This window comes from Lytechinus variegatus, chromosome 2 (assembly GCF_018143015.1).
Source record: "Lytechinus variegatus isolate NC3 chromosome 2, Lvar_3.0, whole genome shotgun sequence".
NCBI lineage: Eukaryota > Metazoa > Echinodermata > Echinoidea > Temnopleuroida > Toxopneustidae > Lytechinus > Lytechinus variegatus.
Window position 1 is genome coordinate 65,177,970 of NC_054741.1, and position 27,169 is coordinate 65,205,138.

The window sequence follows — 27,169 nt, forward strand, 5'->3', positions numbered from 1 at the left end:
ACTGTCTAGGTTGTCACGCTACCGGAAGTGGAATGCTTTTTAATGGGTAGACTATTTCTAACCAGTCGTTTTTAGTGACATAATCCTACATATCAACGTGCTAAAAAAGGTCAACAAAATAAAACTTCTGCGGGCGCGGCGCGCCTATTTAGCTATAGGCGTACGTGCTCTGCTCTGCTGCAACTAGTTTCAGCTTCTAATGAATTTCTCTCTCATATTATATGATATTTCCCCTTCATATTGATGATGGCAGATGCATCAGTTATTGAAGAACTGATTCAGTTCTTATCAGTGACAACTAGACCCGATGTCAGGGACACGGCACTCGCGCATGTGACTGGTACGACTGCAAGCAAAGAGGGGCGACTCACCATCGGGACACAGCTCTTGCCCGTAGCCGAAACTCTGGGGGAGCTTATCTGTTCGGATGCTGTACACGAATCCCACCGAGAGCAGGCTTATCATATTGTGGTCAATTTGTCATCTGAAGATAGCTTTGCAGAAAAACTTGCCCTTGACCTGTCGTACATATCCCATTTGCTGCAGACGATCATCAATCCTTCGAGTCCTTTTGCCAAGCAAGCATGCATGATTCTTAGCAACTTAACTCGAAACAGAGCTGGAGCAGAACGGGTCTTAAAAATTCTTCAATATGATGATGATGGAAGTCCAGCTGTTGGAATGAATAAACTGGTGGAAGCGTTTTGTAAAGAAGGTTACAATAAGAAGAACTCGAGTCTTGACTATGTAGGACCTTTATTAGCCAACCTAACTCAGCTTACCGAAGCAAGAGAATATATCTTAAACAGAGAGCGATGCATTGTACAGAGGTTACTTCCATTTACTCAGTATAAATTATCAATGGCCAGGAGAAGAGGAGTAGCAACAGCATTGAGGAACTGCTGTTTTGAAACTGGTAATGATTGGAATTAAGGGGGAAAACCTTCAGAAAAGTTTTATTTATTACTTATCCTTGTCAGCAGTCGTGTTATTCGCATTTAGTCACGTCTTTGTTCATCTACATGATCTATGAATGAGCTGTATCGTGATTCTGCATGGCAAAATTTAGGTTTTAGGCTCATATAAGTTTTCCATAACTTGCATATTATTTTAGGTGATGACACTTGTCACTTAACGCTTTCTCTTAGAAGTACAATGATCTGTTATTTTCTACTTTTTCTATCAATAATGAAGTGAAAAATCAAGTAATACATTCTTGGATAAATTCTTTCTGAGAGAGAATTTATAGACATGGATGCACAAATAGATACTATTACTAATAGTATGAATATGTTTTTATATAATTGCAAATTATAGTATAAATATTGTGTACATACATTCATAATAATTTTTTATCCTTATCCTTACATTTGCCAGCATCTCCATTCGATATATGGATTATGGACCAAGTATGTTTTCTGAATTGATCCCTTTTCAAACTTTTTTTATATCCTTTCAACTATTACTTAGCATCTCATGAATGGTTGTTAGGAGATGATGTGGATATCCTACCCCATCTCTTGCTTCCATTAGCTGGTCCTGAAGAGCTGAGTGAGGAGGATATGGAAGGATTACCGGATGATCTTCAGTATCTTGAGGAGACAAAGAAGAGGGAGGATGATCCTGATATTCGTGCTATGCTATTGGAAGCAATTTATCAAGTTAGTATTTTTTTCATTCCTCTTTTTTTGTGCTAAAAATATTTCAAATAGTGTTGAAATTTGAAAGAAAACTAACCTCTTGCATTATACCCCTATAAAAAAATTGTTAAGAATGTATGTAGACTTCTACTGAAAAAATAACCCCTTTTCCTTATTAAAATAAGTTGATAATTCTAATGATGCAAAGGAGATTAGGCCCACCAATAGTACCTACCTAAATATGTATGGATATGGCTTTCATAGTCATGAAATATATAATTTTACTTATAGTATATCATAGTAATTGATAATTTGTTTATTATTGTTCCTGATGAAACTAGATAGTCCAGTGATGACTCTTTAATTTCTTCAATAGAATACACAATTTCATTGAGAAAAACAAGTTCATATTGAACATATTCAATTTTGAAATATACATATATGTAACAGGTTACTTTAGTTCAAATATATGATTTAAGTTAATGGATATGTCTTATTTGCTTTCATGCATAATTAAAATACAGCAAGTCTTGGTTACCACAAAATTCACTATTAAAAGCATATCATTTCTTTCAGCTCTGTGCCTCAAAAGAGGGACGGCGGATCGTGAAGGAGAAAAGAACATATGTGATCCTGAGGGAGTATCATCAGTGGGAGAAGGATGAGAAAGTTGAGAGTCTTTGTCATCAGGTGATTGATATCCTCATCATGGATGATCCGCTACCAGGAATGGAGAATCTTAGGGATGTGGAGATACCAGAGGAGATCAAAGTAAAACTAGATCAAAAGAAGGAGGTCGAGGACCAGGAGAAAGATTGACATTTTTTTTTAACATAGGGTGGCATAAGTTTTGAATTATTTATAGTCTGTGTCATATGTTCAGATGTGTCTTTTGATAAAGGATTAAAGATCTAAGCAAATGAGGATTTTAAAAGAAATTAATTTGTTAATAAGATGCCAGGTGGGTGTTTCATGAAGCTGTTCGTAAGTTAAGAGTGACTTTAAGAACGACTGGTGATCCTTTCTTGTGGTAAATGGTATATTGAATTGGTGATGGCTTAGTGTGGGGTTCACCAGTTGTTCTTAAAGTTGCTCTTAACTTATGAACAGCTTTACGAAATGGTCCCGGGATTATAATTTGATGAAGGGGAAGTTCACCAGAACAAAAAGCTTTTTTAATGAATAAAAAAAAAATGAAGAGAAACATATTATTAAAGGTCTCAAGAGAATCCATCATAATTAGTGAAATAATTTTTTTTTTATTTCAGATTTTGTGAGGTCACTTGAAGGCAGGTGCCCCACATTCATGTATACATTCCATATATTTACATTTTTGAATGATAACAGAATATTCATCTCATTAAAGCACATGTGATATAATTTATGATGATATTGAATGCACAAGTATATCATTTCTTTTATTAGGATTTTATGGAATTGATATCATATGGAATAACTGCTGATGAAATTATAATTCAAAAGCTCATAACTTTCCTCCGTGGATTTTTACCAAAATCATCATTAATGTGTTTCTGTTTTCTTAATTATTGCTATAAACAACTTGATTTCAGCATGTTCACTTTATGGATGCTACACATACATGTAGAATGAATGCATTTTGTAATTCTTATGTTTATTGAATATTGAATGTTCAGATCGTGATCTAAGATCGAACATTACCTAGTTTTCCCTCTTGAATAATACTGGGTTGCATAGTCAAGTCCTCTCTTGTTTGTACTCAAATTTCCCACCTTTTTTCTTCATGACTTGAAAAATCATTGGGGGAGGGGTTCTACCCACTGCTCCCTTCCCTGGTAGCAACGCCCTTGGTACACTCCTTGTAGAAAATTACTTTCCTGAAATCAGTAGCTGACATGTCTAAATTCTGTTCATTCCTAGATATCTCCTTATTTTTAATAACATATCTGGCTCACAACCTTTATTCGGGATAAATGTTATTCAAAATTATGTAATTGTATCATGGTTGTTCAGATAACAAATCCTATGTTGACCAATGCTATTTTTACTCATGAATTGTTCAAATCCATTTGTTCTAGATCAAATAATCTAGCAATAATTGAATTGTTGCTTTAATAATCTCTCTTTTTATTTAAAAGAAATACAAATTATGTAATAAAATTACAGAAATGCTGTCATTTATTATTTCCAATGTTGTAATAATGCTTCTTATATACCATTGCCTATTAGCTCAATTTGAATAATATCTTCTACCTATATCTATTAATTTTTTTCAGAACTGAAATTGTAAAATTGGTATGACCAGTAAAGAGAGAAGAAAATAAAGCAGAAAGTGGCAATTTATTGAAAAAAAAAAAAAAAGATATAGCTTATATGAATGTTTTGATTTTTGTGAAGGAACATGGTTGAATGTTGAGAGCCCCTTATTTGACTTCGCATTTTTCCTTGACTAGTTGCCTCAACTTGGGCTGATAACCTCAGTTGTTCCCAATTTTAGTCGAGGGAACGAGAAAGTAACTTGTGGGAATGTGTTATGAAAAAACATCAGGACACCTTAGTAATTCTATATGATTGTGTGTTTACAGGTGAAAAGAAAACAAATTAGAAGATGATAGAATGAAGAGAAAGGGAGAAGGGTGACAGAGGGAGAGGGGGATGAGAGAACAGAATGAGAGGGTACATATGTCATTATTACCTTCATCTGGAGCAAAGCTCCTACTAGGTTTGCGCCCTCATAAGACAAATATTTGGCATGACCCTCATCCGACTGCTAACTAAGAGAAGTTAGTTCGCACATATAGGTCCATGGTTCGCAGAACTAATTAAAGAAATAAAGAAGCATGCATGTATGGTAACGATGTATACACATCGATTATAATAACCATGCAGCAATTATCCAGCGATTTTAAGATGTGTTTCCTCAGCTCTCACATCTATCTATCTATATCTTACTTAAAAAATGATAATGAAAGGCAATTTCAAATAATTTTGTATTCCACGGGATTCTCAAAATTTTCGGGGTCTGCCCTTTCATCAGGGAACGTGTGGGGGGGGGAGAACCCCGAAAATATTAATAATGAAGTTATTTGGAATTGGCATCCAATACTACAGTAGTATATGTCTAGGCCTCCATGCAAATTTTGACAAGGGAATACTTTTTTATGACCCGCCTTCAACTCAATTGCATACCCCCCAGACTAATTCCATTTCTCTCCTCCATTCCTCCATTCAAACTCTCACCCCCTCTCACCTTCTCTTCTACTTTGCTTTCACCATTTCTTTTTCACTTTTATCCAGCTTTTGTATTTTTTTCCTTCGTCTTTTTTTGAAATTGTTTTCTTCCTCTCTTTCTTTCTTTCTTTTAAGTTCTTTCTTTCCTTCCTTCCTTCTTTCTTTCTTTCTTTCTTTCTTTCTTAAGTTCTTTCTTTCTTCTAAACCTGCATTTGCGAATTATGTCTTCAAATTTCATTTTTATTTGTTATTTGCTGAACTGTATTTTAATGTTAAGTGTTCCTTTTAGCACCAGCTAACGAGGAGAGTCTTTAACAGAAACTTGATTTCTTTTGATAATCCACAGGCATTAGCTGGCGTTCTTCCATTCTGTTTTTTTTTCCACTTTGATATTGTATTATGGTTATGGATATTGTATAATGATTATTTTCAATGTAGATATTGTCATCATCATTGTAGTCCACGTATAGGTGATTAGTATAGAGTTAAGGAATAAAGAATGAAACGCATGCTGCAGCTTTGTAGCGCAGGTAAACAAAGAATAGTAAACCTCATCAATTATTCAGTAGCTCGAATCCATTGAGAGATTAGACGCGGTATTAGAGTCTTGCAACATCCTCCGCGGAGAACGACTCGTGAAGGTGACAGGTCGTGTCCACGAGAGAGATTCATGCAGTGGGTGGGGCTAAGCCGCTATCCCCTGGGAGAGGTCCCATTGTACTTTTCACGAACGCAGGGGTACACATGGTGGGTATTAAGAGACAGTTAAGACATACCAGCTACAGTGAATCCTTTAAAATGTGACAAATAGCGACAATAATATTGTGACAAATAATGACAATAATGATGTTAAAACAATAATAACCTTTGGCGTGGAAATAAAAAGTGCTCCCGCCTCACTATCTAAGTATTGTAAACTTAACATTGTATATAATTATATTTAGACTTTGATAATTATTGTGAAATAACCATACGTTACACGTAATATGATCAATAAAAGTTAAAAGATGAAAATAATAAGAAGATGATGATGATAGCAAAAATAATAATAATACTAATGATGATAATAATAATAATAATGATAATAATAACAATACTACTACTAATAATGATGATGATGATGATGATGATAATAGTAATAATAATAACAACAATGATATCAAAACTAATGACTAATAATGATAATAATACTAATATAAAAGAGAAAACAATCAAGTTATCATATTCAGAGCCGCGTAATTATTGTCGCTTTGTAATGAAAGTAAATAACAAACGTTTTTACCCCGAAAGGCCAAAAAATACTATCAGGATGGTCATTTTTAGGTTTTTATACACAATTAAACGAAACGATCGAGGCTGAGACACTCCCATTTTCACACCTCCTATAATATTCATGAGAAGAAGATAAGGATTCAATTAAAAAAACAAACTGATGATCATTCATGGTAACGATGATGTATCATGAAAATAACTAGTAATTATTGTGATTATTATAGATACAACGATAATGGTGTAATATGTAAATTAATTACTTCCTATAAAGTGTACATAGACCAATAGCTCTAAACAAAATACTTAGTGGCGTCTTTATAGACTTTTTGTTGAAAAAAAAAGGATTGCGTGTATACTAGGATTTTAAACTATTCCAACCACGATAAGTTAATAAGTATAGTTCGTTATTGCTGATGTAATAATTCCTTTCTTGTTTTGTTTTTTTACTCCCCTCTTCCATCCACTGATCGAGGGAGGGTGCTACAAGAAGGACGGGGCGATCGATCACGTCTACGATATTTCAATAAGGAGAACAAAAGAAGAGAAAAGAGGAAGAAAAATAGAAGAAAGGAGAGAAGATCACTAAAAGATAAAGTATTTGCCGTCTATTACCCCTGTAATTCAATCCATTTTTAGGACATCTTGCCCCCTCCCCTTATCCTTGCGTCGCCCCTGCTAAACTCTTATAAGTACATAGTATATAAAATTACTGTCACCAAGATAATGTTATTCGCAAACTTAGTTTTACTCTGAGTGTGAAAACACAATTATTATTTGTATTCACTCCATCTATGCAACACCAAACACTGTCCGTGGTGGACCTATTCTTAGCCGGCCCCTACACAACACATATTTTGTTGATCATAATAGGTCGTGCTTGTCTGCGAGACTCCAGGTAAACACAATACACGCCCTGTGCTCATCTATCAATTATTCATAAACACAAGATTAGGATGCTCTCTGAGAACAACATGGTGCATTGGTGTAAGAGGTTTGTACCACCCCCTCCCCGCCCAGTTTGTAGGATCAAGATATTCGAGTGTGATATGTGTCGTGATGATTATTGTACCCAGTGAACCAAGATAATAATGATGATAACAACAACAACAGTGAAAATATATAATAATGATAATAATAAATAATAAATAATGATAATGATATTAAAAATGATAAAAATAAGAACACTACTACTACTACTACTACTACTACTACTACTACTACTACTACTACTACTACTACTACTACTACTACTACTACTACTACTACTACTACTACTACTACTACTACTACGACTACTACTACTACTACTACTACTACTGAAATTGATGATAATACTCTCAGTAATTTTCGAGAGAAATATATGAGAGAGTTTTCAGGCTTACTTAACATATTTCATGGGAGTAAAATCCGAAACATATTTTTATTTCGTACTCAGGACCATGTTTCACTGAACAATATTGAAAAAAATTGTTCACTTCCACTTCACTCTCATTTACAAATAATGAGTTTTTGCGTGAATGTGCCCATTACCGATGCCATTGTTAATAGGTCTATATTAACTATCTTTGTGGTTTAAGTGTAATAAGCTTTCACTAAAATAGAACTGTATGTCTTTCAAACATACAAATCCACGTATTGCTGAATTTCCTTACAATATAATTATACACATTGTTCCTCTAAAAAAAAGATACCAAAATTGTAGGTCTTACAATATATGAAAATTTAAATTTGAACGAACACATACGTTGTATAAATACTAGTATCTCGAGAACCAATGGTACACTTTACAAAAGGAAAAACATTATTTCACATACTACCCTTGTCAAACTGTACTATGCATTTAAATTAGCTTCATATCATACTGCAATATAGTTTGGGCAACCTGCGCAAAAACTAAAATTGATACAATATACTTAACAGAAAAAGGCCAATCGAATTCGTACTGATTAGCAATATTTATCACACATCTTAAGTTCAATAATGCCGTAAACTGATAAACGAAAGACTCTATATGACATAAATTCACTTCAAAGTTTACTGCTGATGTTCAAGTCCGTAAATATCATGGCTTCCACCTTCATTCCACAATTTTATAATATGACTACATCTATTCATTCATACCCTAAACGTAACGTACTCTTCAAATTTTTCATTAAATCAACTTTCCCCAAATTGCTTATGGCATAGCGATCCATAAGACACTATACCATGTATACGGTCCCGATTTATGGAACTACCAGAGTTTATATATAAAAAGTTGTTCTTCTCTTTACTCATTTAAGAAAAAGTCAAATCCATGTTATGAAAGAACATCTGATGTAAATTTTCTGTGTTAGTATTTCAGTTACTCATTAAATCACTCTTCCTTTGATTTAATCATCACCAAATTCTATCACATGACCATGACCATCATCAGAATCTCCATGGACTTCATATTCACCATTGTCACCATCATCCTCACCATCTCCATCTTCATCATTGAAATTATAAACAATTATTATTACCATTCTGCTTCATAAATGTATCAATTATTTTAATGACTTTTAATCCGGGGTAGTAATTTTTCAAGCAACCTGCTTATACTGACAATCCTTCTCCTGCAAATTGTAATTGTTTAGAACGACATTTTATTTAGTGTTTTTTTTATGATTCAACACCCCCAAAACAATAACCAATATTATGTTTTTTATGTAATTAAAATGTATCATATATAAATGTTATGAATGCAGAAGAAAACAATAAATAAAATAAAATGCATTGATTTATCTACGACCCCGAGGGGGCAGGTATAAGAAACAAATTCACCATCTTTGACAGGGATAGGCCTATATACTCTTCAGATATTAAAAACAATACTATTTTATTTTTATGTACAGCTATGAATAATCTTTTGCAAATATCCTGGGGTGGTATTCTGAGATCCATTTCATGTGAGATAAAATAAAATATTTTAAAGATAAAATGACCTCAGAATACCGCCCCTGAATATTACTAGAAGACAATGCATGGGCTACGAAACGTCACCTGAAATAAAGTTGACTCAGGTACAGCGTCAGGATTTTTTTTTTTTTTTGGGGGGGGGTTCTCAACTGAATCATAGAAGTATTATAGAGTTACATAACCCAGGCCTCATTTTTTATACCCATTTTCCTTCTTTCTTTCCATTTTCTTCTCCTGTTAATATTGATTATTTTTGTTCAGTCTTTATAGGGGTTATGTGTGGGGAGTGAGTGTGTTCCAGTGTGTGGATATGTCCAGCCGTTCAGGATTGTGGTTTTTTTGTTTACAATTACACTGATAAAATGACATGCTTTACAAGGAAGGGTGAGTGGGGGTGTGTGCGTTGTATTTGAGGAGAGTGTGGGGGTGAGGGTGTGGGTGCGGATATGTGCGTTGAGCACATTAAGAGGACAAGGTGTGTGGGTACCGTGATGTGTGAGAACTTGTGAGGTTTGACCGAAAGTATGTGTATGCATTAGAGTGTGTGTGCGTGATGGTGAGGGTGCGTGTGTGCGATTGCATGAGTGTATGGGAATTCAGCTATGTGGTGCTCACGTGAGTGGATTGTGTGTTATGCACTTTGACATGCTGGATTCTCATAGTAAGTTTAGCCTAAAGATGAAATCAAAGCAACTTTCTTTACAAGATTTTATGCAATATTATTAATTTCAATAGTCAAGGGTAGTAACATAAACTCTATTTAATTATGTTGATTTTTTTTAAAATCCGCATCCTTATACAACGTTTCCCATTTTTTAAAAACGAATTCTAATACAACAGTCTTGCGGTAATAAAGCATCATGTTCGTGGCAATGTTACTTCTATCGTAAGCATCATAAAATAATTCACGCTGTAAATTATATCAAATGTAGCTTGTATGTCGTTACTTGAGTTAAGAGGCATAATGATTGCGACCCCCCCCCCCAAATAAACACTATTTAAGACAAAATCATTAAGTGAATTGAATTAAAACGGTTCGTTTCTATCCTTAAATACTTCTTACCATAGTGCATTATTTCTGGTTGGGGTATTATGCTGCATAATATTAATATACCGCTTAATCCCATCTATATATTATATGGTTTAAAGTTTGTATTAAAGATCTCTTCATTTTTGAAACTATGCTATCGGTTAATGTATCCAAGATCTCTTTGCTCTTTAACAAACTATTTTTCGTTTCATCTACAATGTCTTTGGTTCTACTCTTTACTGTTATGACCACCCATCCAAAATAGTTTCCATTCTTTTCGTCACAATCTTTCTTCTTTTACGCCATCACCCCGTAAATTCATCAATATTGATATCGATCTCCGGCCGATTCCATGGTAGGGGTAAAACACTTTCACCCATACACACCTCACTTGGTCGTCATCGGGGCCATCGATCTCTTCAGACAGACCAATCACAGAGCGGGTTTTAGCCCCAAGCATTGTCTAAGGCTGGCAACGAGGTGTGGTTTGATGGTTACTGGGTGTACACAGCTTGCATCCATATAAGCATGGGAAGTTTGGGGAGTTGGCATCAGTCAAGAAATAGTCCTTACTGCGACACCAGCTGTCTGTGAATACTCTGATACTTTGATCATCATTACAGTTGAAAGCATTTCACAAACTTCTTCTGAAACTTAAAAATTTAGGATCTGTGTCATCCTTATTAAGGATACATCAGCTATTTCTGCATTTCACAAAGGTAAGCAAAATTATTTTGTCATTCTTTTCTTTCTTTTTGATTGCTAGCACTCTAGCTTAAAAGCGTGTTTTATCGCAGTTATCAGTTTTGGAAGTTTTTGAACGGTTTAAGGTAGTTGGTCGACATTGCCAGCTTCGTTAGAGTATTAGGCAGTCGTGATTCATTATTTTGAAAATGTAAAGTGGCAGAAAATTCAAATAATTTTTAAACTTTTCCATAGTAAGTTGTTCAGTATATTCACATCTTAGAGAGATTCATCCTACTTTATTTACTTTAAAGTCCATATTGGCATTAGTTATGCAACGCGTAAAAGAAATAAGCACAATTTTACTTTTTATTTTGGTCGGTCTGATAATAATTCGTTTTTAATGTTGTGTAAAATAGAATTTCTCTAATAAAGTTTTCGATGCCGGATGACCGGCGTGGTCATACTGTCACCATGGCAACGTCGTAAATAGGGCGCGTATACGGAGGGGTGATCGATAGTTCCTTTTATGCCTTGCATGCTCTTTATTGTTTGTTCCATCCCCTGTCGACACGCTATTTGGGCTGTTGGCCCGGCTACAATACTACAACTTTCGAATTTTCATACCATGTGTTTATTCAACTTCTTAACGATTTTATTATTAAAAACTTGGTGTAAGCCAGAAATAACTGTCTAAATATTTTTTGCTCTGTTATCAATTATGCTTCCAGTGCCTTTGTTGAGATATCTGTTTCCTCAAAATTAACCCTTCATTTCCCCCTTTCTTTTCCAGATTCAACTCTTCTATATAGCAATGGCTTTCACTCGTTTCGCTGTCCTGATGGCCCTCGTCGCCACATCTTACGCACAGTACGTCGACGTAGACAGTTTTAACATCGACAGTCCATCCGTGATCTACGACGGCGAAGTGTTCACCGTCCAGTTCGACCTCACCTTCACACCGACCGACGGAGCTGCCTCGATCATCGAAGGCTCCCACGGATCCACCCGTTTCATGCCCGTCTTTACCCTCTCTGAAGATGGCTCAACGTTAGATCTTGATGCTTATGCAACCGTCGAGCTCACCTCAGCCCAACAGACTACGAGCCTCACCGACGATGACTCCGTGACGTGGAACAATCTTCAGACCTCCCTCAATCTGACCGACATCGAATGCGGCAATGGAACCGTGTACCAGTATGCCTGCGTCTCCCTCATGCCATACACCGGAGTGACCTGGTCCGGCGTTGACACCTCTAACAGTTCCATGTGTACCAGCTTCGTCTGTAAAGGTAGGTTCACTCTCTGCTTCTTGAAGAAAGTATACCAAGTCATTAAAATAATCTTTGGAATTATGGCTTCAAATAATAAGATATTTCAAATGCTACATGCTTCCACATAGAAATCTATTCTAACTTTCTAAACCTCACATCAAAAACATGATATATGCGAAGCAAATTACCATGTCTTACATGTCTTACGTAAGTTATATAGATCATGTAGATGGACATGTAATAAAACTTAAAACTTTATAATTCATCATAAGATTTCTCTTCTGAAAGGAATGAAATGACTGCATGTTGAAGGTCATATTTTCGACAACACACTAATGGGTCCTTATTCTTTTTTACTCAACAGCTGTTGCCGACGTGACTCTATCTGAATTGGAAATCACTAACCCTGATGATAACATTGTCCGTATCGGTGGCGGTCAAGCCCTCGAATTCGACATCACTCTCTCAAACCCATCATCAAGCGACAAAGTCGTCGGCAGCAACAACTGGTTGGTGAGCCTCTACCTGTCTGACGCCGAGACGAGCGGCACTGCAGTCGCTACTGAGACCATCACACTCTCCTCCGCTCAGAGAACCACCGATCTCGCCCCCGGCTCTACTGTGGAATTCGAGGATCTCGCCGTTACTCTTACCCTTGACAGCGTCACCTGTGACGACTTCGGCTACGCCTGCGCCAGCGTAGCACCTGCGTCAGCTTCCTACTGGACCCGCCCTGCCTCCCCAAGTGACAACTACATCTGTATTTCCGTCACATGCGGAGCAGCAGCTATCAAGACAAGTCTAATCGTCATGCTTCTTACCGTCGTAGCCAGTCTCTTATTCAACCATTAATTAAATATAACATCATAGAACAATAACTCTTTTAAAACTATAAAGAAATTCTTTCGAGCCGGCAACTTGCTTTGAACGTTGGACCGGCTGAAGATGTCGGAGCAGCTCCAATAAGCGGTTACTTTGGTGATTGACGAGTCATTCACTTCCTCGGTAACATTTATAGATGATAATGATTATATGTGTTTGGTAATTAAATAATTGTTTGCCAAATGCAACTAGATAGCTGTCAATTTGGAAAGATGTACGGATTTTCTTTATCCCGTCCACTCTCGAGACATGTACAGAAAGTTGGTTAGAAAGATATACATTGATCGTTTATTCGAGATGAACCAAAACATATATAGGTGGTTGATTGTTTTATCTTCACCATTTCAATTAACATTTCATACATTTTTCGAGAGTACATCATAGTGCTTGGTTGATTGTACATAATATATGCATGTTTTTCCAAACCGCAATTTTCTTGTACAAATGGATACATTAAAATTATGAGAAATATAATAGTTCCGGCAAAAAAAAAATATCGGACAGCTGGGTACTGTAGGTAAAGAGAAAATGTATTCATTATGATGTCACTCTCAACATGAATATATATATATATTTTTCTGTGAAAGAGATCGTTTGAATAAACTCAACAGTATGTTTGGTGCATGATCTTTGGAAGTATTTATGAGTAAACTTACGGTTTAGGACATCACTCTGCGATGCGATAATTCGGCGCGCCATTTATGTGACTGAACATCTTTCACATTGTAATAGAATAATTGATATCAAAGAGCGATATTCTGCTGAAGTTTTACTAATAAATCTAGTAAAGGTTTTTAACCTTCCAAAACGATATCGAGCAAAAACTGTACTTGTTTTTAGATCTCAGAAAATGAAATTTCTATACGTGTTGCTAAGGTTGCTACTTGCCGAGACGTTTAGAAGTTTGTCATCCAGACACCTTGATATATTATAACGATGTATATTTCAATTTTCCTTCTGTAGCGCTACGTGTATTCTTTCATTCCTTTTGATTATGTTGATATGTTTTGTACTTACCTCAAATGCGTTGATATTTTTGTAAATGAAAGTTGTGGTGCGCACCCTAATCTATTTTGCTATGTCATGTCGCAATATTTATTTATGCATGAAATCTCTGCTTAGTAAATAAAGTGGCCACTTTGTTTCTTTGAAAAGTACATTACATTTTATCTTATTTTCTTTCAGTATAATGTGTTGTTGTTGTTGTTGTTGAATGCTTGAGATCGTATGTCCTGCTAACGATTTTCAGAGTGTTACAGATTAATTGACAGTGTGATTATGGTGATGAATGATATACATTCTGAATTTCATCTTTTAAAATACTCCCGAAGGGTCGCGTCAACAAATCCATAATTAGATTTAAAATAAAAACTTCGATATTTTTTTAATCGATTTTTTTTATATTTAAATCTAATCATGGTAAATTAAGACGTTATCACTTCCTTTTGGAACTAATGTGACTCCAAGAAATTATGTGTATATTGATTGAGGCTGTGGAATAGGTTGAAATGTTGAACGAGTTTGTGATCAAGGTTGGTAATGATATATCTACACTCTGAAAACAATCTATTCAAATTTGAATAGAAAAATCATAACCAGGGAATTTCTCTTAAAATGTAAGATTCTTATTGATTCGATCCGATTTCTTTAATTGAAGCGACCTTGTTCTTTTTTTACTTGAACTTTTCATTTAAATTCTGTCGAGTGCCCCTCTGAAAATGACTGTATAAATTTGAATAAATTGCTTTTTGAGTGATGTTCTGAAAAATAAGTGTTACAATAAACGACATTAAAACATACAAAAAACGGGGGTGGGGTACTTCAAGAGAAAACAATGATCCATCCCCTAAGGTATTGATATGCGAACTTGGAAGTTCCTTCGACCCGTTGCTAACAAACTGATATAAAGCTGTTTTGTTGATTGTTTTGTTCCCCCTCTTTCTCTCCCTGGCTTCATACCACGCTTTCATCCGAATTCCATGAGCACCGCAAGTTTTCTGTTGGCATGGAACCCAACAATGGGTCCCTCCCTGTCTAGTATAGACAGTTTGCGTTCTGATCGATCGGATTCGATGTCGTCTTGGTTCTGCTATCGATTTTCTTGGTTGGGAGGGAGGGGGAACGCACTACCACTTTTGCCCTATAGCTGCTTCTTCACTTTTGGTGGACCTTTAGTTTCCTTGAATTGAATCGCATCCATGAAATAATTCATTTGATGTTTTTTTCAACAACTTAACAGCACCCCCAATTTCTCTAAAATGTGTAATCGAATTCTCCCCTTCCCTCGTTATTCTCTAAAAGTGTTATCCCTGCAATTTAAGGTAAAGTAGTTCTTGATAACATCATCAGATATCTAACAAACTTTAAGTTAGGTCTACTGTCGTTTTATAATAAACGCGGCCTATATCTGACAGAGAATATATTTTTTTATTATAAGCATGAAATATCAACATCCTAACTCAACTTTCCATTAAGTTAACATATTATCTTACGATCGTGGAATTGTTTTCCCATTATTTTGACGTATACATTGCATCAATGTGATTCCTCGCACACAATTTCCAGAAAAATATACTAGCAGTGGCGTAATCAGCCTACAATTTTGAGGGGCAAGATATGGCGTTTCTTTGCATAATCTATTTTTTTAAAAAGTAGCGAGCGAGTGAGCAAAATTTCGTCACTTTTATTACAAAATTCCAATGTTGTGATAATTTTTTGACATAACATTCAGAAAATAATATCATAATTCTCCCTTCTCTCTTACCTCTTCATTTGTTTCCTTAGTCGAGGTTTCTTTGTTTTTGGATGTGTGTGTGTGGGGGGGGGGGGAAGCGCCCCAATCCCCCATCTGTACCCTACTGTATAACAGTAATCATAATTGATGTCATTAATGTTACTACTCTATACCTTAAAATTTTATCAATAATTTGCATTAATTTGAAATGGGAATGCTTGCTGAAGAAGAATAATAACATGATGGCCACATGGGAATAGAAATTGTCTGGGTGAAAGTTGCGTGCACTGTTTTGAATCAATCAATATCTCTATTCCGTATGGTTAAATAGGATGTGGTTTTTTTATTGATTGAGAGGTCACTGTAAAAAAAAGCCCACGAAAGAAAGTTCACAAGAAAGAAGTGTTTAAAATGACTCGAAAGGTTTGAATGATACAATACCATAATAGACTAAACATAACTTTCGTCTGCTAATTGTTAATATCATGAAAATAACACATAGAATTGTCAAGAATAGATATTATTTTAACCTATCGTCTGAGCTCTGATTTTTTCATTATGCAACATTCTTACACCCGACTTATTAGATAGGACAGCAGTGAGATAATTTCACAACATAAATTACTACAAAATTAGTTTCTATCTTCGAGTAAATTTAAGTGATTTACATGCTTTTACGACAGACTTGTGAAGGAAGGGTCAGTTTTGTCTCGCCCGCTTTGTTCACTCGATTTTCATAGAAATGTTGCATTCTATCCATACTCGGTCTTTTATTATTAGTAGTAGTATTTTTTAGATTGGGCTCTTCTTGTGTCCTGGCTAGAACGTAGTTTTAAATATGCCAGATGCGTTCCACTTGGTTAAGATTTGCTCTCTCTCTCTCATCTCCCATCCTCTCTCTTCAAAATAAGCAGGACGTTGTCAATTAATTGTATTGCAAGGTGAAAAGAATGCGTGATAATAAGAGCATACGATTCACTTTTGAAATATTTTTTGTACACTATCTTTATCACGAATATTGAAGAAATAAGATGAAGAGTAGTATTCCATAGGGAGTGAAGTGGACAAATTTGTTATTTAGTCTAGGGTTAAACCTATCAGAATACCAACCATAAAAGTTTGATAAAATATACTCATATAATAATGTATATGATATAGTCCATTCTGAAAAGAGACCATGCCACCTTTGTCAATGCTCGTGTTTGACTTGACCATATCGATCTGATTTTCATACAGAAGTCGATCTCATCCAAAACTATTTTTACCAATTTTGTTTAATTAAAAAAGTATTTTCAAAGAGTTACTTTTGTACTATATCTTTATCACGATATTGAACAAATAAGATGAAAAGTAGTCATGGTAGTATTCCATTGACAACATCTCTATCTGTTCAACAAATATAAATTTTAATGTTTACATTACGTTTCCTAGTGCTTGTGAATATCTGTTTTGTTCTAATATTTCATTTTATCATTTTCTCATCTTATATAACCTACCATTGATATTGATCGTATTTTCTTATTCAATTTCCTTCTCTTCTCTTCTTTCTATACTATTTGAAAAAAATTTGAACTTCCCAAAGTCAACCTCTTGTCTCAATTCTTTCTTTCTATGATACCTGCGTTATATCTATCTCTCCATTTCTTTGTTCATTCCTTCATTCTTTGTCATCTTTCTAATCCTCCCATAATTCATTCAAGGGGTGCATCTCTCTTCAATTGTATAACTTGCTTCATGAGTAACATTAAACTCTTTACATGAAACCTTCCATCCGAACACATCACACATCTGAAAAAAAAAACCAGAGAGGTGACGTTGAACTGTCTATTTTTAATGGAAAACAATAATAGTACAAAATGGGTAGAAACCTACATTTCAAAAAAAAAATCCTGAAATTATATCTACATGTATGGTGACTCATCCATTGGTGAACTTTGAGTGCCCAAATTCTTGAGCTGATACCTAAATATTAACAATAAGAGTGGTTGATCACATTTGACTGACACCAAACAATTGATAAGGAATGATTCTGAAGCCAAGTTTACCTTTGGCTGTAGAAATGTGTTTTCAAAATTCACTGCACATGATTAAAAACCATATGAAAACTTATAAAGGAAAATATACATGTAGTTTTAGAAGGTGTGGTCTTATTCAAATTCCCTGCCGTCTTTTACTGTTACGATTCTTTTGTGACATCTTTTCCATTTGGGATTTTTTCTTTACAGTCACCACCACTACGCCACAAGATCACAGAAATAATGCTCATCATTACATGGTGTCTTGAAAATATAGTTATATGATATATAGAAATAAACACAACAACCATCAAGTGAGGTTATTGCATGCATAATGGTATGATTACTAAATCATATTTCAGGTCATATTTCAGGATTTATCAAAATCCATAAATAGCATGATTTGTAACTTTCTTTTCAAGTAATAATATTATATTAATGATCAAAACATTACTACAGATTCAATATGACTTCTTTACATATAACAATATAAAAATAGGATGGCCTATGCACTAAAATACATAGTCAACCATTATTTTTCTTGCACTTTTAACACTAAGTTTCTTTAATTTCATTTTGACAAACAATGTCAAGCCTGCAAATGAGTGCTAAGACAAGGGGATTAAATTATGTTTACAAAAGTTGATTTGCACAAACCCAAAACTAGTTTGGCATCTCTATAGGTGTGATGACCCAGAGTTTGAGCAATCCATATTCACTGACAACTGTTATAAGCTACTGAAATCCTTGCATCTGATTAGCTCAGAGCAAAGGTGTCTGTGCAAACCACCCACAAGATGCTCTATGAAAAACTTACCAGGGTCCTGTAACACAAAGCCTAGCGATGAATAGCAAATATGAGAGAACACTTCTGATTGGTCCTGGTCAGTATTTTACGCCAAATGTAGGTGTAATATTGATCTCGATTGGTCAGTTTATTTAGCGATTGATCGCTAATCTTTGGGTTACAGAGCCCTGATCACTTGAAGAGTTCCATTTTGTCAAAACCAACTCGATGAGTTGAGCCCTTTTGGCATTACAAGCAAATATTGTTATCAACAAAATCATGCTTGGAGAAGCTTTCAAACCATCTTTTCCCAAGCCGATTGCAATGGCACAAAAATTGTCATCAAATATGAAAAACAATACAATAAACACTTTCATCACTATCTCAATATGCTTTGGAAAGCCTCTGAAATTGTTTGTATAGCTTTCAAATCATGCAAGTATGTCTTTTGATGGTTCCAAAACTTTGAAATACGAAAAATATTTGATACTTTGAAGCTGCCTTTAATTTCTCACTGATGTGGATTTTACTCTTAATGCTCTATTTAGTTCTTTATGACAGTGTGTTAACTTTGATATGTACTATGTCATAAACATGTTTTATTGCATAGGCTTTGCCTCATATTTTGTTAAATACATGTAGGAGAAGCATGATGAAAAACATCCACAGCACAAATTTTTCTGAAACTGCTTCAACACGGGCCAATTCAGAACCACATGAATTCATTATCAGCCCCATTAAAGTCAAGATGATGGCTATATGCATAGTATGTCAGATGGGCTCACACCACTATAGCTACATGTAAATGTACATCCCAGAACAAAATGCAATGTAATTTGAAATCATTGAAACATGATTTGTACTGTAAATCTTCATCACATATTATTTTGTTAGACGATGTGCGAAAGACAAACTAATCATGGTGTAACTTTCCATACACAAGACATATTCGAATCAATCGCAGCTCTTAGTAACTACTTATTGGTAAGGTGATAAGGACATAGTAAATAAGCACTTAAGGATTATTATCATTTTCTTGATCACATGTGATCAGCCTTACCAGCATACAATGCATGCACAAACTCAACACGAAGTTGTTGAGCAGACAACACCATACAATAGTATTGATTTCCCTGATTGTAATCCCAAATAACTTTACAGAAAGATTAACCTGAGAACTCCGGTCTCTGTATGCCTGATACAGGCAAATATACAAATCATTCATTATATTATAAGACAAAGAAAAAGAGACTTAAAGCCAACCACACACTACACAATCTGACAGCAACCCAAAATTTTAGAAAAAAATATGTAGCATTGTAATTAAAACATTCAAATATGGAAAACTACGTTGGTCAAAGTACTATATCATAGTATGGATGTTTTAAAGTTTTTAGTTAGACTCAAGGCAGCTGCGAGCGTGCTTGCACAGATCCATTACTGGCATGAAAATTAATTTCTGAAGTGGAAAGATGTCGTGTAAGTTATGTGGTAGGGTTAGATTGAAGCCGATTTTACTAAAAAATATATTTGAAAATATTTGCATAACAATCTTTTGATTTCATTACACTTAACATGAGAGAATTCTATTGTCATTTGCTAAGTCGGGGGGGGGGGGGGGGGGGGGTTTAAACGTGAATAACAATCACTCATAAATTCCTGGTTGGAAGCAGAATAGCACAGCACAGCTAGGACCGAGAGGTATGCTACTTCTACTACTGCATGCTGCTACTACTGTTGCTACTACTTCTGCTACTACCACTGTGCACAGTAAAAAATAAGATTGTGCTAAATAACTTTCACACATATTCAGCTACTTTCCCATGATTTAAAAATTTTAACTATCAATGAAACAGCTCTAAGGTCTCGTATCTGATCATGTAGTGTGTGTGCAGTGTACTCTGATCACATTTTACCCTGTTATCATTACATCAACAATCAAACTTTTGCTCTGATTACATCAACAGGAAAATATACAAACCTTGAACACTTGTAGAAAAAAAATCGATTGCATTTACAAATTCACTTCACAGTCAACTTTTGTACTGAATTAGAGTGCATATTACATCCTAACAAGAAAAAAAATATACACATGAAAGACTACACAGAAAAAGTCTAACACTACATATGGCCATCATTGACTATGTAGTAACAACCCATGGTTGGCCGGGTGCTAAAACAAATTCAGTTGGCTTTCTAAGCTGAATATTCTTAAAACTATCTCATCATGCAAAAACTAATTACACTCTGCCTTGTTAGGCATATAAGATAATACATCAAAGATGTATTGGGGTACCGTATACCACAAAGGTTAACAATTAATCATACACTTGATTGTACATTGTAGTCAATGCAATCAATCGTAGATATATGATCTATGATCATTGCTAAGCTTTTTGTTACGGACCCCAGATGCACTTTATACATAGCGAATGTTTGCTTGCTCACCGGCACGTTCAGTGTACATTTCCACACCCTGGGGACCATTCTATGCTCCTACTGCATTTCTCAAATGCTCAAAATGTTGATAAAACCACATGTAGTTCAAACATTAACAATCGACCTTGGGCCCATTCACAAAAGGGTAGAGAGTGGCAAATGAAAATCATTGCCTTGCCGACTAAAATGTGACAATTGAATTCTGAGAACCTTCCAAACATTATGGTACTCTGCTATCACAAACATTGGTATCATTATCAACCAAAACTTACTGTACATAGTTCTAATGAATTAAAGAAACTCTTTAAGTGTTGTCTTTCCCAAGGTATATTAAAAAAATAAAATTAAAAAAAATTAAAATAAAAAAAAATTAAGTGTTGTCTTTCCCAAGGTATATTAATTATTTTCCACAAATTCATTTCTTTTCATCAGTTGTTCCTTAAGTTAACTTCTACTGGTAGTTTCGAATCCATAAAAAGGTAAATGCATGGTTTTATAACTCTTATTTGAATTTCATACATGATTTCTGTATTGTACTGGCAGACTTATAAAAAAATACAATAATGTCCTTCTCTATAAAAAATAGCTATAGAAATAAGATCAGGGAAAATTTCACAATGAAAGATCTTCAGACTCTCAGACGTCATATGACGACACAAGAATACAATTCACACTTTTTTCATTTCCATCACATAATTACGTCCGCATTTTGAGGATGAAAGACATATTTCTGAACGATATGAATATTACTTCTCTCTGCTGTGAAGGCGTAAGATAAAAACATGAGCTTTATTTTAATGATAAAATACTTTAAAAATTTTGACAAGAGCACATCCATGTTGCTTTGGATCCCTCCAGCACAGACCAGCACAAGCATTGTCAGAAAAGAAATTATATAACTTTTGGAGATGTCTATTACAAGTGTCTATTCTGTCATATTGGAATGACAGTTTAACACCCATTAGCCTCACAAAGGCAGTTTCATTATTAAACAATATCTGACCACCTTCAGGGGCAACCTGAAACCATACCTGTATAAGAGTGCTTTATGACAGACATCGACTTATTGTTCAAACATGTATTATATGTAATGTGTACGTAGTTTGGTTTAGGTGTTGTTCTGCTCTGAAGTGCCTTGAGCATCTAATCAAGATGGAAAGTGTGCGATACAAGTCTTACATGTAGTGTATTATCATTATTATTATTTATTCATGTTACAGGTATAATGATGAAAAGATATGCACCCTCGATAAGTATTATCATATTGTCGCAGTATTTTAATTTGTTGAAAAAATATGAAATTGTTGCATATAAATCATTTCCCGATTAACAAATCAATGAATGAAATTATCATTTTTTCTTGAATTACCTCTTATAAATGGCTTGCAAGTGATAAAATCTTAAAGTATTGTTTATTGTTATATAAAAAAACTTTTTAATATTTTTTTCACATTTTTATTTTAATCTACTATTCTATACATTGCACATCACTAAAAAGTTTTAATCTTTAAACAACTATTTCATATCACCGTAACCAATCGTGTATGCTCATTTTAGTTACATTTATTTAGAGGCCCAAGGTTATGTGATTAGTTATCGTCAACTATGTATTGCAAAACTAATTGATATATCATCTCCCATTTTGTCAACAAGGCTCAAATACCATGCTTTTAAAAAATCTCAATTTTGAAAAACATTATAAGAGACAGATGTGATATTATTAATAATCATCCATTGTGGATTCAATGACAAGATACTAAAATGTCATCTTCATATGTGGTACCCACAATGGGACAGTGCATAAATCTTCTAGATGTTATGAATAATGGCGCTGCTGGCTTACCATAACCCTTTGCACACTGATGTTGCACATTCGTACAATCAAAATCAACAATAGTAATAATTAGTTTCCTCCCCTACCTTCAATAATTAGTTTTCTTCCCTAACTTCAAATTAGCAAGGCTAATTAAAGGTGATACTTCTTGGACAGCATCTATATAGTAATCATAAGTATCAATGGTGCAATATGGAAATCTTGAATTAAAGAAAATAACATGGACATTGCCCCATATTAATTCAGTGTGCAAAGAATGATGACTGAATTCATTCAGGACCATGCTTTATACAATGTGACCCTGAGTGGGAGGCCCATATTCTGAACTCAGATTTGGTGGTGATTTTTACTTGACTGCTAAGAAAGCATGAATGCTTGTAAGCAAGCAACCAGAGGACCGACGACTTAAGGTCCTCTCCGAAGGATCTGGTACTGAGGATTAATGCCTTACCAAAGGGCACTAGCGCACCAAGTGGGAATGTAACCCGGGTCACCGGAATACGAATCCCCTGCTCTACCGACTGAGCTACCGCGCCTCCTCAAACTGAATTCATTCAGATTTAAGTTAAACTATAGCCTAAATCTGTGATTTGAAACTATGATTTGCCAAAATAGACCACAAGCCCATAAGAGTAGATGGTCAATTTTACACTTGGTTCTATGAGTACATAAGTTGCAGCAAAAATTATTTCAAGAGAAAGTCTTTTAAATCAAAGTTGATTGTCAAAATATTATCCTACATCTAGATCTGGTACATTAATGTAAACTTATCTTTGTATAATCATGAAATTTTAGCCTAAAAATAGATAATTCTGATGTTCACTAACACGCAAAAAGCATATGTGGGACAATGTATTAATATTGCTTAATAAAATACCTGACATTTGATGGAATTCTGTGCTTATTTTGCTCATTTCTCAGCAATTACCCATTTTCTTCAAGAGCTATTTGGCACATCTTTTTCATTAATACATGCAAACACTTTGGTTGAAATTTCATTGGATCCTGTTCAAACTCAAAGCACAACTGGTATTTATCTTTAAAGAAATGTGTGAAAATGATAAATACAATACATTTTTTACCAATAACCTATGAAAAAAGAGCTAAGTATCCATATGAAATTAACAGTGTGAACACCTTTGGCTACCCATAATATTACTACAGACTTAGAATATGGTTTAAGTGAATATAGACTGGAATACAGGCCAGACAATGTAAAAGCACTTTCCCTATATCTAGGCAACGTTACCATTACCAACAACCATGTCATACGATGGCGGTTTGGAGGTCATCTCAATGTCATAGTCGAATCCTTCGCATTCTTTGATGTGAGTTTCATCATCAAAGTCCGCCTTGAGGCCATTCAGCAGGCGCTGGTGAAAAAAGAAATCAAAAGAAAAACTGGGTGTAAATGATGCGAAAAGCTACCAATGTTAACATTTACTATCCTTGAGAAGATATCGAGAAACTGAGGTGAACTTTCTCCATTAAACACAGTGAGCCTAGAAAGAGATATTACGTATTTTCGAGTAATGAAGAAATAATACAAATTCATACTTTTGAGTAACAATGACATATTTTCATTTAATAGCTTATTTAGAAACAGCGAGGATGAATAGATCAAGTGAAAACAGCTTTTATTGGGACTGCATAACATGCAGTGCACACTTACGTCTTTCATAGATCCCTTGGAAGTAGCCAATGTATGTATGGCTCCAACGGGCATACACATGATGGACAAGAGAGCCACACACCAGCCGAGGCCTTGGCACCAGGCGGGGTAGATGTATTTACCATACGTCACAGGTTCATAGTCCACAATTGTGAAGATGAGAATGGCCTGGATACAAAGCATATAAGTGGTCAAAATGGTTGCATTGTTCTTTTCATAATGGCTGTTGCTAGAGCAGAGAGCTCTGTCACAATGGTTGATGCCAACAATACCATAATCATGTCTGAAAATCATGCTCCATATTGAATCATCAAAATCGAATTCATCGTCAGTTTGTTACCGTTCAGCATCGCTTAAAATTCTAACAAGGACTAAACCAATCACCACTATCAAAACTAACAGTATCTCAATTCTTAACCACCAACAGACAACACAACAATCATCAGTATGGCCATCATGAACACAGATGTTAACATCCTCATCATCACCGCTGTCGTATCCACTATATAACAACATAACAAATTCCATGGTGTTAAACACCAACATTACTACCTTTATCATTATTACCATCATCATTACCCTCATCATTACCATCACCATCATCATCATCATCAGCACCATCATCATCATTATCATCAGCATCATCATTAGCACTATCATCATCATCATCATCAGCACCATCATCATCATTATCATCAGCACCATCATCATCATCATCATCACTAAAATCACTACCACTACCATGACCACCTCAACCACCACCATCATGATAATCCTTTCCCCTCAATCAGAATATCGTCCTCATCAATAGCGTAAAATAAGCAAACACTTCGCAGACGCTTTCCGCAACCTTCAGAATCTGTTGAAAACGCCCGTCAAATCACAATGGACAGATTAGAGGTCATTGTCGAGAGTTGGTGGACTGGGACAGCACGTCGTCTTAAAATTTGGACAAGACAAAAATTGCAACTATGTTGTTTTGACACAGCTGTTTTGATTAATCAAATTTTGACAAAGGCTGCTTTGTTACGAAGAGCTTTTGAAAAGAGATTTCTCTGCGTTAAAGACAGCGCCTGCAAAGTGATTGCTAAAATGTCACAATATAGAATGATAACTTACAAGAATAAGAACTGGCGAGATGACCAACCAACAGGCTCTGAAGTATATGTTTGGATAAGATCCTGTCATGGCCTCAATATTCTTTGCCAGCCGATTCCCACCTAGAGAAAATAACACAGACAAGCAGTTTTCTTATTTCTCTTTAATTCATCTTTCAACTGGATTCCTACAAGCACGTTGCAGGCAATCATCTTAAGTACTGCATTATCATAATGGTGGTAAGACAGTGTTAAATTCATTTTGAGATCAGTTCTGAGCTTCACAATGTATTCGCACTGTTTGTAAAATGACATCTCTGAAATCTATTCCTTGAAAAATACAGGACAGGCATATATGACATACCTCAGTCACATTTTCTCTACGGCCACCGTACGGTGAGTCCAAAACAGCCATTTTTATCTAATTTTATTCAAATCACCCATGTGACTAGTACAAAAGAATGTTCAAACTGCTGTTTTTGAATGGCCGTACAGCAGGCCGCAAGGGAAATGTGACAGAGGTATCACTTCCTTTGCGAGATTGAATTAAAAAGTATTGTATATCAATTATCCTTAATTGATTATCGACTAGATTTTCAACCTTTTTTTTTTAAGGTCACAATTTCAAATAATTTTTAATGTGCAAATTAAACACCATTATCTTTATGATATGTAGAAGAGATTAATTACCATAAACCCAGCATACAGCTATAGCCTCAGCTATGGCAACAAAGAAGAGAGAGATAACAGCAGTATACCAATCCATGATCTGGAAGAAGTACATTCCTCCCTGTATGAAAATAAAATAAAAAGGACATGTATTTACGTCCACGGTATGAATCATACTTATCTGATGATGATAATGATGATTATGGTGATAAAAAGATGTTATAACTACTGATAGAGATGACAAAGGTAGTGATGGCGTTGGTGACTATGATGCGGACAATGATGGTGATGATGTTGGGGGTAATGATGAGACTGATGATGTTGACGATGATAATGGGGATGATTATGATAATGATATTGATAATTTAATAATGGTGATAAGGATGGAAATTAAGAGACTGGAACTTATGACATGTACATGGCAATGGTAGTATGTCATCAGAATCTTATTGAACATCAATACTTTAGAAATCATATATGACTCTATACATAAGATCTACATATAAAATATAGATTTGACATATGATTTACATAAGCATCTGCATATTAAATCTTTATTCAAGATACGATTGGTATAATGATCTGTTATGGTTCTGTACAAGGATCTACGTATAAAATATGTTTCCAGATACGACCTATATCAAGATCTGCAAATAAATCTCTATTCAAAATATAATCTATATAATGATTTTACGAGGTTCGACATAAAAGTCTGTAAATAAAAAAAAAGTATTATACTCACCCTGGTGATGTTAGGAAGACCAAGGAGAAAGGAGATAACACATATATAGAGGACCAGGATCTCTTTTCGATTGAAGTAGAACTGACGCAGTTTAGGAAAACCTTCACTGAAGGTAGCAACAACCACTTCGACCATGGCAAACTGGGTAAAATAAAAAAAACACAAGATAAGGTTTCATAAAGGGTTTTCATTGACAGTAGATAAATTGCTCTATCTTTAGGATACATGTATGTTTTTTGTTGTTTTGT

At 34.9% G+C, this 27,169-nt stretch overlaps 3 protein-coding genes and 1 long non-coding RNA gene across 5 annotated transcripts in view; 3 read left to right on the forward strand and 1 right to left on the reverse strand.

Annotated features, from left to right (window-relative positions):
- The first annotated feature begins 143 nt into the window (after positions 1–143).
- Positions 144–2,653, forward strand: LOC121408666 (protein HGH1 homolog). Its single transcript, XM_041600207.1, has 3 exons — positions 144–916; positions 1,471–1,661; positions 2,217–2,653. The coding sequence occupies exons 1-3, from the start codon at positions 244–246 to the stop codon at positions 2,457–2,459; spliced, it is 1,107 nt and encodes a 368-aa protein (XP_041456141.1). The 5' UTR covers positions 144–243; the 3' UTR covers positions 2,460–2,653.
- A 7,971-nt stretch (positions 2,654–10,624) lies between these two features.
- On the forward strand, positions 10,625–14,089 carry LOC121408667. The gene is made up of 3 exons (XM_041600208.1): positions 10,625–10,811; positions 11,570–12,068; positions 12,415–14,089. The coding sequence occupies exons 2-3, from the start codon at positions 11,591–11,593 to the stop codon at positions 12,900–12,902; spliced, it is 966 nt and encodes a 321-aa protein (XP_041456142.1). The 5' UTR covers positions 10,625–10,811; positions 11,570–11,590; the 3' UTR covers positions 12,903–14,089.
- A 3,393-nt stretch (positions 14,090–17,482) lies between these two features.
- LOC121408668 lies at positions 17,483–22,963 on the forward strand. The gene is made up of 2 exons (XR_005969072.1): positions 17,483–21,232; positions 21,299–22,963. It is a non-coding gene; the product is annotated as an uncharacterized LOC121408668 (long non-coding RNA).
- A 229-nt stretch (positions 22,964–23,192) lies between these two features.
- Positions 23,193–27,169, reverse strand: part of LOC121408669 (sodium- and chloride-dependent GABA transporter ine-like) — a 39,781-nt gene continuing 35,804 nt past the window's right edge. For both annotated transcript variants that reach the window (XM_041600211.1, XM_041600210.1), the window contains exons 10-14: positions 26,922–27,062; positions 26,201–26,300; positions 25,533–25,633; positions 24,414–24,581; positions 23,193–24,114 (exon numbers count right to left, since the gene is read on the reverse strand). In XM_041600211.1, coding sequence (XP_041456145.1) covers positions 23,977–24,114; positions 24,414–24,581; positions 25,533–25,633; positions 26,201–26,300; positions 26,922–27,062 — 648 coding nt within the window. In that variant the 3' untranslated portion in view covers positions 23,193–23,976. The remainder of the gene's footprint in view (positions 24,115–24,413; positions 24,582–25,532; positions 25,634–26,200; positions 26,301–26,921; positions 27,063–27,169) is intronic.